The 11,819-nt window shown below is 38.5% G+C and overlaps 1 protein-coding gene across 1 annotated transcript; it reads left to right on the forward strand.

Annotated features, from left to right (window-relative positions):
* PRSS51 (serine protease 51) lies at positions 1-9,655 on the forward strand. Its single transcript, XM_087866415.1, has 5 exons — positions 1-61; positions 6,904-7,096; positions 7,760-8,019; positions 9,037-9,179; positions 9,359-9,655. The coding sequence occupies exons 1-5, from the start codon at positions 1-3 to the stop codon at positions 9,653-9,655; spliced, it is 954 nt and encodes a 317-aa protein (XP_087722541.1).
* Positions 9,656-11,819: the final 2,164 nt, after the last annotated feature.

Genomic DNA, 11,819 nt, shown 5'->3' on the forward strand with positions numbered 1-11,819 from the left:
ATGCTCCAGCTTCTAATTCCACTGCTTATGGTGCTCAAGGGACATGCCCTGGAAGAGCCAGGTCTGTGCCAGGCTAACCCAGAGTGGAGGATGGAGAGAGGCCTGCAACCTCTTACCTGGTTCCTATAGACTTGATTCAGAGTCCTAAGGGGGTGCTGAGTTAGAGCAAATGGCCCAGGAAATGAGGAGATTACAACTGATTAATCAAAGTAAATGTTTTGGGCTTAGTGAACATGCCATTTAAAATGATCCCCCAGGGTCTGGACCCGAGTTCTGGAAATACAGGGGACTTGGAGCAACAGTTTAGCAATTGCCTCTGCTTCTCCAGTCTCCACCCCCTTCTTTATAAATGTATTAAGGATCTTTCTGGGCCCAACACTCTGGGGCAAGTAGCAGAGTTGTGGTGGAATAAGGGCCTTATTAATTTAGACCACCTGTATTAGATTATATAATCTCATAAAGTGGGAAAAGTTATAGGACTATTATAGGAGCAAACGAATTAATGCAGCATTTTCAAGTATGTTCTGTAAAATCCCTGTCCTGTTAGGAGCTGAACAGAAAAAAAAAGTCCTCATGGTTAAATGAGATTTTATTTCGTACTTTTTCTGTAGAGTCACAGTGAATATTCACATATTAAAGGTTTTCAGAAATCTCACTGTAAAGAAAATAGTTAAATTTTATTTAATCTGGTATTTCTGAAATGTATCTGGCCACAAGACCACACTTTACCCCCTTATTTGTAGCATTTTCCTTAGTTGTAACACTTTCCATTTATCCTTTTGAGAATTACCGGTTCCTATAACTTTCTCATTTTTCCTATTTGAATGGGTACTATAAACTGGTTTGCAGGACTTTTTAAAATTTTAATGACATTAGCCCTTTGTGTCTTATGTGTGCTGCAAAATCTTTTCTCCTAGTTCTTTAACACTCTTAAAGCTCTATTTTGGACCAAATGTAAAAATTTCAAATTTATGTAAAAAATTCATTAATATTTTTATTTGGTGTGCTAGAAGGACCTTTTCATCCCAGATTATAAACACAATCAGACCTGTAGCATAACGAGCTCTGAAGTTAGACTGACAACAACTAATTACATTTCCTTCGCATACTTCCTATGAATCTCAGAATGAGTTACTAAATATTTCTGTATTTGTTTCCTTACCTGTAAAATGGCAATATTAGGGTTTTTGTGCAGATTAATTATGCCTTAAGCTCTGAGAACAATGCCAGACACTTTGCAAATACTCAAAATTTGTTAGCTGTCATTATTCCAGAATTTAAATGATTTTGCATCTTAAATTAACATTTTCCCCATCCCAGGTTCATAAAGATATTTTCCTATGTTATTTTCTAGAAGTTTTATATTTCATCTTTCACATTTAAATATGCAATTTGGTTTCAAATTTTATGTACAATACAAGGTAGAGCTCAAGATTAATTTTTTTTATTTTAAGAAACTAATCTATAAAGGAACCCTCATTTGGCTACCTTCAGATTTCTCAGCAGAAAATCTACAGGCCAGGAGACAGTGGAATGACATGTTCAAAGTTTTGAAAGATAAAACTTGCCAGCCAAGAATACTTTATCCAGCAAGGTATCCTTCAGATAAGCCTTTTCTGGACAAACAAAAGCTAAGGAAGTTCGCCACCACTAGATCTGCCTTGCAAGAAACGCTGAAAGGAGTACTTCAGGCCGAAATGAAAAAAAAAAATGTTAATCAGTGACATAAAAGCAAGTGAAAGTACACACTACTCCAGCAAAGGTGAAAAATAAACAGAATTAGGAAACTGGAACTCTATATTAGAATGCTGTGTTAATCAATTATATTATAAATGCTAAAGGAAAAGAGCATTAAAAATAACTATAGCTGCCATAATTTTTCAATGAATTCATAGCACAAAAAAAAAGGTAAATTGTGACATGAAAAATATAAAAGTGAAGGAGTAAAGGGATGGAACTTTTATAGGCAAATGGAGGTAAGATGCTATCAGCATAAAAAGGACTATTTTATATATGAGATGTTTTATGTAAGCCTCATGGTAACCATAAACTAAAAACCTAGAGTAGAGCCACGAAACATAAAAGGGGAGACTGAGTAAATCACCATGGAAAACCACCACTTTATAAAGGTAGACAGAAACAAAAACAATGGAGATACAAAACAACCAGAAGACACATAATATGATGGCAGTAGTATGTTTTTACATATCAATAAGAACTCTAAATATAGTGTTATACGCAACTAATGAATCATCAAACTTTACATCAAAAACCAGGGATGTACTGTATGGTGACTAACATAATATAATAAAAAAAATTAAAAAAAGGGACTCTAAATATAAATGAATTGAATTCACCAATAGAAAGGCACAGAATATTCTGGGTGGATTAAAAAAAACAAAAACAAGACCCAACTACATGCTGCCTACAGGAAACTCATTTTAGCTCTAAAGACACACCTAGGCTCAATATAAAAGGATGGAAAAAGATATTTCATGCAAGTGGAAAATGAAAGAAAAGTGAAGGGAGCCATACATACATGAGATGAAGTAGACTTTATACTAAAAGAGATAACAAGAGATTCAGAAGGTCATTATATAATGATGAAAAAGTCAATACATCAAGAAGATATAACAATAGTAAATATATATGCACTGAACATTGCAGCACTGGAATATATTACACAAATACTAATGAATATGAAGAGAGAAATAGACAAAAATATAATAATAGTAGGGGATTTCATGACCTCACTGACAACAACAGGTAGGACATCCAGACAAAATCAAAAGAAAATACTGGAATTGAGTCATAATCCAGAACAAATGAACTTAATAAACATGTATAGACCATTCTATCAAACATCAGCAGAATATTCTTCGGGAGTGCACAGGTAACATTCTTGAGGATAGATTGTACAATATGGCACAAAACAAATCTTAGAAAATTGAAGAACATTGAAATCATATCAACTACCTTTTCTGACCACAATGGAACAAAGTTAGAAATGAAGAAGAGGAAAGCTGGAAAATATACAAGTATGTGGAAACTGAACAACACACTTCTGAACAACCAATGGGTCAAAGAAGAAATCAAAAGAGACATTTTACAAATATCTCAAAACAAATGAAAATGGAAATTCAATATATCAAGAATTATGTGATGCAGCAAAAGCAATTGAGAGGAAAGTTTATAGTGATAAATGCATATTAAGAAATTAGAATGATCTCAACTAAACAACCTATATTTGTACTTCAGAGAACTTGAAAAAGAAGAAAAAATTAAGCCCACAGTTAGCAGAAGGAAGGAAATAATAAAGATTAGAGTAGAGATAAATGAAATGAAATTAGAAAAACATAGGAAGTGTCAACAAAACTAAAAGTTTTTTAAAAGATTAAATTTACAAACCTTTAGCTAGACTAAGAAAAATAAAGAAGACTCAAATAAAATAAGAAATGAAAAAAGACATGACAACTTATACTCCAAAAAAACATAGGCTCATAAAAATTACCTGGCAACAGATTAGATAACCTAGAAAAAATGGATACATTCCTAGGGCATACAACCTACCAAACTGAATCATGAGGAAATAGAAAATCTGAGCAGACCAATCACGAGTAAAAAGATTGAATCAGTAATCAAAAGCCAACCAACACAGAGAAGGACAAGACCTAACAGTTTCGATGGTTCATTCCACCAAACATTTGAGGAATTAATGCCAAACCTTTCAAGCTCTTCCAAAAAATAGAAGAGGAAGGAACATTCCCAAACTCATTTCACAAGGCCAGCATACTCTAACACCAAAGCCAGATAAGGATGTTATAAAAGAAAAAAGCTACTGACCTATATTCCTGATGAATGTAGACATACAAATTCTCAACAAAATATTAGCAAACCAAATTCAACAGTACATTAAAAGTATCATAAACCATGATCAAGTGATATTTATCCCTAGGATTAAAGGATGGTTCACAGATCAATACATGTGGCACATCACATTAACTGAATGAAAGATAAAAACCACATGATCATTTCAATAGATGCAGAGATAGCATTTGACAAAATACATTAGTTTTTCATGATAAAAATGCTCAATATATTGGGTACAGAAGGAACATACTTCAACACAATAAAAGTCATATATGACAAAACCACAGCCAACATTACACTCAATGGAGAAAAATTGAAAGCTTTTCCTCTAAGGCCAGGAACAAGACAAAGGTGCCCATTATCACTTATTGAACAAAGCACTGGAAGTCCTAGCCAGAGCAATCAGTCAAGAAAATAAAATAATAAAATAAAATAAAATAAAATAAAATAAAATAAAATAGGCATCCGAACAAAAAAGGAAAAAGTAAAATTGTCTTGTTATGTAGATGATGTAATTTTTTATATAGAAAATATATTTACTACACAAAAAAACTAATCAATGAACTCAGTAAAGTTGCAGCATGCATGATCAACATACAGAAATCAGTTGCATTTCTGTAGACTAAAAACATTATATCTGAGAATGAAATAAAATAATCCCTTTCACAATAGCATCAAAAAATAGGAATAAATTTAACCAAAAAGATGAAAGATCTCTACACTGAAAAGTAGGATTTTGATGGAAAAAAAAATTGAAGAAAACACAAACAAATGGGAAAATATCCCATGTTTATGGATCAGAATTAATATTGTTAAAATGTTGGTACTACTCAAAACCATCTATGGCATCAACACAATCTCTATCAAAATTCCAACATCTTTCTCAGAAATAGGAGAAAAAAACCTTAAAATTTGTATGGAATCACCAAAGACCCTGAGTAGCCAAAATAATTCTGAGAAAGAACAAATCTGGAGGCATCACACAAAGCTATAGGGAATAAAATGAGACACAAAGACCAATGGAAACAAACTGACAGCCCAGAAACAAACCTGCACGTACATGATCAACTAATACTTGACAGGGAGCCAAGAGTGCTCAATGGGGGAAAAAGTCTCTTCAATAAATGGTTCTGGAAAAATGGTTAGTCACATGAATGAAATGGGACCCCTATCTTACACCACACAACAAAATATATGGACCACATCTTCTTTATCCATTTGTTTGTTGAAGGGCAAAAACTTTCTTTTGATTAAAAAATGGACAGAGGAACTGAATAGACATTTTCCCAAAGAAGACATACAAATGACCAACAGATAGGTGAAACATGAACAGATACACTGACATCACTAATCATCAGGAAAATGCAAATCAAAACCACAATGAGATATCACCTCACACCTGGTACATAAATAGCTCCAAAATGGCTTTTGTCTACTAGACCATAGATTGTTTATTTCTTCATAGCAGTTGATACCAGCCAGCTCAAAGCCTGCCGGTGCCAAACTTAATTTTTCACGCATCCATTTGTTTTCTTTCTTTTTTTTTTTTTTTAAGATACTATTTATTTTTTTGAGAGAGAGAGAGAGAGCATGAGTACGGGGGAGGGACAGAAGGAGAAGCAGACTTCCCACTCAGCAGGGAACCCCCCGATGTGGGGCTCAATTCCAGGACCCACGGACCATGACCTGAGCCGAAGGCAGCCTTTTTTTTTTTTAAAGATTTTATTTATTCAATTGACAGAGAGACAGCCAGGGAGAGAGGGGACACAAGCAGGGGGAGAGGAAGAATCAGGCTCTCAGCGGAGGAGCCTGACGTGGGGCTCGATCCCAGAACGCCGGGATCATGCCCTGAGCTGAAGGCAGACGCTTAACGACTGCGCCACCCAGGCGCCCCCGAAGGCAGCCTTTTAACCAACTGAGCCACCCAGGTGCCCCATCCATTTGTTTTCAACAAGGCGCAACTTAGAGAGCCTACCTGTTTTGCATACCTGGTGAAACTGCACCCAGTATCTGCTAGTCATAGATAAGATAAAGCCTGTTGATTATAGACACCCACACCACTGCTGCTCTTAATTGCTCTCTGACTCAGAGACTCCCATTTCTGCCGCTGAGCAACATTACCTAGATGTTAAGCACCTTCTCTGATCTCTTTCCCCGGGGAGTTCCCTTGTCCTCCTCCCCTTTTGGATGGTGGCCCCCATACCTTAGTTTCTGGATGGTCTGCTGTTAAAGGGCTTCTACTACATACAGACCTATTCAAATAAACCTTGTGTGTGCTACTGCCACCTTGCGGTCATACCTTTTTCTTTGATCAATCTCCCAAATCCTTCCAATCTCCTTACACCTCCTCACTGAAGCTGTCCCAACACAGACATGGACATTCCAGGTCTTGTGCCCTCTGGTTAATGAGTGGGCTCTTGATACCTGAGCTCCCTCCTGCTCACCTCTATCTGCTTGCTAGGAGGGGTGTTACAGCTTCAATCCAACTGTACTTCAAAGGGACATTTCCTGCTTGTATAGCTATAGGAACTAGCAAACTTCTGTTTTCCCTTGGCTGCAAACACACACTACCCAATGATTTCTGAACCTGAACCTTGGGAAGGGGTTCCCCTGCCAAGTTCAATCCTTCCACTCTCCCTCAACCTTATGGTATTCTTGGAGTCCTCTTGACCCTTTGTTGTTATTCCTCTATTATAGTTTATAAAACTTTCCCTATTCAAATTCTGCATGGTTGCTTTCTCCTGAATGGATCCTACGTATCTCTGGACCCTTTGTATTGCCCTAACCCTTTATAGCTTCTGATGGATCTCTGCCCTGACTTCTCCAGGTCTCACAGTGGTTTTTGAATGTGAGGGACAGACATTAAAGGAGGTGTGCTTTGCCGGTGTTTCCTGAGACCTGCCCCTCTGTGCCTGCTCATTTATTTCACTCAGCTTCATTACCAGTCTAAACCTGGAAGATGCTGAGAATAGCAGATAAGAAGGGTTTCTCAGTGCTCCTCATGTACAAATGGCTCTTTCATTTCTCCTTCAGACAAAGTTCAATGTGGTCACCGACCTGCCTTTTCAAACTCATCATCGTTACCATTTCGTGAACTGTTTGAAGTCCAGGAAGGTGAGTTCCCATGGCAAGTGAGTATCCAGATCTCACGGAAACACCTCTGTGGAGGCTCAATCATACACCGGTGGTGGGTTTTGACAGCAGCACATTGCTTCCCAAGAACCCTGTAAGTTTCTGAAGCATTGTCTTAATTTACATAAAATTTCCTCAATATTTTGTCTGGGCTGGGTAGCTTAATGGATTAGTGCATAAGGCTTATGAAGCCATGGACTCTACACCTAGTTTGTTCTTGTTGGCTTTGTACCAAAAAGTCTCTTTTCTACACCCACTTTCTCCTTTTAAGTGAACCATATCCTAAAGTTGGCTGCTAGTTGTGACTATGCATCCACTATTGGAAAATCAGTACAAGTCTTCCCTTCTCCTGCCTGCCACATGTGTAGACCACACACTGTATTTGTTCACGGTACACTTTCTCATTAAATACCTACCATGTGCTGTTCTAAGTGCTGGTGATATAGCAGTCAATAAGACATTCAAAATCCCTATTGTCAAGGAATTCACATTCTATTCTCTTGGATGGATTCGTTCCTCTTCCTTTGGATCAGGGAAATCTTCCTGGGCTGCTGATTTACTAGCATGGACAATTGCCTGAGTCTGGACCCCTGATTCCTGCCACTCGGAGCTCTAGCCAGTCTCCAGGGCACCATACATCCACTTCTTTGGATTTCTTAGTATCCGTTGTAAACTCTGCTGTTTACAAATATGTCTATAAATGTAAAATGAAGTGTAACTATTATTATAGTTTGGAGTTATTATATTCCTTTTTTAGGTTAAAAATGGCATTGAGAAATGTTACTGTGGTCTTGGGAACCAAAAGATTGAGCAATGTCCACTTGGAGAGAAAGCAAGTACAGAAGATAATTATTCACAAAGATTATAAACCATCCCACCTTGACAGTGATCTCTCCCTGCTCCTGCTTGCCACACCAGTACAGTTCACTAACTTCAAAATGCCCATCTGTCTGCAGAAGAAGGAAAGGATCTGGGACCGGTGTTGGATGGCAGAGTGGGTGACAGCTTATGAGTATGGTATGTGTCTTCCCTTCAAAAACATAGAAAGTTCACATTTAGGTTTCCCTGGGCAAGATAGCATGATGCTTTGGAAGATTCAGGTCTGAATTTGGCCTCACTACTGTAGCTTTGTGATCTTGAGCTAGTTCCTTCACCTTAGTCACCCTCACCTTTTCTCACCTGTAGAATGACAGCAATGTCTCCCTCGAATCAGTTATGTAGATTAAGTTAAATGCAATTATACTTGTAAGGTCCCTAGTGAAAGCCTGGAATATGAAAGAATCTCAAAATATGGGAGTGATAATTTTGGGGGGGCCCAGAAACACTGGGCACTAGAAAGCCAGTTTGGATTCTTCCTTCATGGGTTGTTTTATGATGTGCATCTCCCCATCTGTTTATCATTTGATGAAAATCAATGATCAAAATAATTGAACCAGTGATTCTCCAACCAAGCTTTGTCGTCAATGACTCTACTCCTTTCCCAGGGCACAAGGCTGGCCAGACAAGGAGAACCTCTGGGAGGGTGGGAATGGGATGGGGAAGCCAGAAGGTCCTCTAGAATTACAATTGTTTCCTTTCCACAAATTGGCAATAACAGGTGGGTCGTTTTCCTAGTTTCTCCACTGGCCTAGCAGATACACTGGACAACACTGATTCAGAAGTTGGGTTGTTCTGAACCTCTGCACAGGGACCAAGCACGGCTGTGGAGAGATAGTAGAGCCATGGAGAAAGCTTAGTCTAGGTTTACCTGGCAGGGGCTAGTGCTGGGGGTTCAGTAAGCTGCTTCCAGTAGGAATGAATTTCCCAAAGGGAATACATATAAGCAGAAATGAAGGAACCACTTATTGGAGATCCTAAAGAGGAGACTGAGTGGGGCATTACCTTAGGTCATCTCTAAGGCCTTTCTACACTGTGAGTCTATGATTTGTGAAGTGTTTGCATCATTCCATGGCTTCCACCCTTATCATTTGTGGGCCAGTCACTTTCAGTGGTTGACGCAGCACTCGTTCTCACACTAACTTCCTCATTTCCCAGACCAACATGACAACTTAAACATGTACCTGCAGAAGCTGAGAGTGATGTTGATTAGCTGGAGAGAATGCAGCAAGAGGGTAGACCAGCTCTCTAGGAACATGATTTGTGCTTGGAAGGAACCAGGCACCAAAGGAAACTGCCAGGTACTCAGCCCTTGCCTCAGCCCCATCCTCCACATGCCCCACTACCTTCTAGGTTCTCAGGAGAGAGCCCAGGAGTGAGGCCCCTAGCCCATGCCACTAGGACCCTCTCATACTACCCTCTTTTTAGAGCTACTATTGATTCCTTGCAGACTGTACTTTCTTCATTCTCTCATTCTTAGGGAGACAGTGGGGCACCTATGGTCTGTACTATCCATGGAACCCAGAGGCTCGTCCAAGTGGGTGTCTTCAGTTGGGGCATAAGATCTGGCTTCAGGGGGAGGCCTGGTATGTTTGTGTCTGTGGCTCAATTTATTCCATGGATCCAGGAGGAGACAGAAAAGGAGGGAAAAGCCTACACCATCTCAGGAGCCTGGAGAAGCTCCCTGCTTCATGTTCCACCGTACCCATTACTGCTGGGCTTGGGTTCTCAGATGTTGCTTGCCACCATGTTAACTAGTGATAAATCAAATCACTAAACTTTAGACCCATCCTTACTTCTCTCCTCCTCCTCCTTTCTTCCCTTCCATCTTTACACAAGCATCTATTAAGCATTGACTATGAGTTTAGTTTCTATGCTAAACCCTGGAAGTTAGACATGGATTCAATCTCCCAAATATTGCAAATCTAATAAAGGAAGACCAAATACAGCACTAAAAAGAGGTATAAGCAGTACATGGGGGATCCCAGAAGAATAAAGATGACCTCCAAAAAGGTCAAAGAAGGCTTCAGGACAGTGTTGGAAACCCAACCTTGAGAAGTCACTTCATGTTTCTGGACCTTGGTTTCTTTATCTATAAGTGAGGAGATTTGATCAGATGAATTTCAAGGTGTTTCATCACTCTGACATTTGGTATTACTGAGTAACTTCTTTTACTTCTCTCATGGAACATAGTATTGCCAAGCTCGTGACCAGCTTTAATCCATCAGCTCAGTGCTTTACATAGGCCCAAACATAGGGAGCTCCCCATCTGAGGTACAAATGCTTTCATCTGCTAGGCCATTCATGAGGGAAAGTCTATGGTAGAGTTAGGATCAGGGGTTTCTTGTCCTGTTTAGAGTTGAAAGTGGGGTGATTATGACTTGAGACTTAGAGACCACACCTTTCTTTCCCTCCCCTTAATATATCCAAATAAAAAGTTAGCATACTGAAGTGGTTGGAGGAGATAGCCGAATCTGCCCTTTCCATAGACATGGGTAACTGAATGAGGGCTGCTGTTGAGTGGCCAAAGTCATTACTTCTAAAATGGGAATGGATAAAAATTCAAAGACAAGAAAGCCAGTGTCCTGTCACAGAGAGGAATAGCTTGTGTGGCCAGACAAAAATACAAAGAATAAGAATTTGTTTTTAGAAAATTGTGAGACAATGTTTAAAGATCAGTGCTATAAAGCACAGTCAGGGACTAATGGTAGAGTCTTTCCAAGGTTCTTTCTTGGTTAAGTCAACCTGGCATGGACATGACCAGAATTTGAAGATGCAAAGAAGACAATCAACCGCATGCAGCCCCACAGGAGTCCATAAAAAGAAAAACATTCATTCATTCAGATACCTTGTGAATACTGAATGTGTACAACGCATTGTAAAAATATAGGATGTAAATATGTAAGGTTCATGTCTTCAAATGTGTATGAACTACATTTATGTAGCTGCATCTAAATTTATGAATCTTTTCAAGGAGTTTCATAGTGATTATTTTTATGGGATATTATTATTTTCCTGACCATATTAGAGTTCTCCAGAGAGAAAAAATTTCATATGGGGAGGGAGAGAATCAGAGTTTTATTTCAGAAATTAACACATGCAATTATGGAGGCTGGTAAATCTGAAATCTGCATGGGAGGCCAGCAGACTGGAGACCCAGGAAAGGACTGATTTGCAGTCTGCAGTCTGAGGACAGTCTGGAGGAATATTTCCTTCCTCTCTAGGACTAGAATTACCTAGATGCCTGGTAAAAATGCGGATTCCTAGACTTTATCTCAGGCTTAGAAAATTAGGAGCTCCAGGGCTGAGGCCCAAGTCATCTGCATTAGAAGCTCTCCCAGTCGTTCTTTTAAATTTTTAAAGTTTTAACAGTTTTGTGTTTACAATAAATTGTATACATTGAAGTACAGAATTAGGTAAGTTTTGACTTACGTATACACTCATAAAATGATCATCACAATCAAGAAAATGAATGTACCTATGACCCAAAACTTTCCTCATGACTTTGAAGCACAAAAGTTTTTAATTTTTATGAATCCCAATTTACCAATGTTTTCTTTTATGGTTCATGCTTTTGGTGTTGTAACTAAGAAATCTTTGCCTAACTCAAAGTTGCAAGGACTGTTTTTTTGGTTTTTGGGTTTTTTTACTTTTACATTTTAAAAAATTCATAGACTTTTTAGTATTCAAAAAATTTTTATTGAAGTATAATTAACATACATTGTGGTATTAGTTTCAAATATACAAAATAATAATTCAACAATCCTATATGTTATTCAGTGCTTATCAAGATAAGTGTACCCTTGGTCTCCTTTATCTCTTTCACCCCCCACCCACCCACTTCCCCTCTAGCACCACCAGTTAACAGACATTTTTGAGTAGGTACAGGTTTACAGAAAAATTGAGCAGAAAGTACAGAGTTCCCAAATACCACCACCCCT

Source organism: Ursus americanus, chromosome 13, assembly GCF_024610735.1.
Source record: "Ursus americanus isolate L20-20 chromosome 13, mUrsAme1.1.p, whole genome shotgun sequence".
In the NCBI taxonomy this organism is placed as follows: domain Eukaryota; kingdom Metazoa; phylum Chordata; class Mammalia; order Carnivora; family Ursidae; genus Ursus; species Ursus americanus.

Coding starts and splice junctions, on each gene's coding strand:
- PRSS51 (XM_087866415.1), top strand. CDS start 1: ATGCTCCAGCTTCTAATTCCACTGCTTATGGTGCTCAAGGGACATGCC. Junction 8,020..9,036: donor GGTGACAGCTTATGAGTATG/GTATGTGTCTTC, acceptor CTCATTTCCCAG/ACCAACATGACAACTTAAAC. Junction 9,180..9,358: donor GCACCAAAGGAAACTGCCAG/GTACTCAGCCCT, acceptor TCTCATTCTTAG/GGAGACAGTGGGGCACCTAT.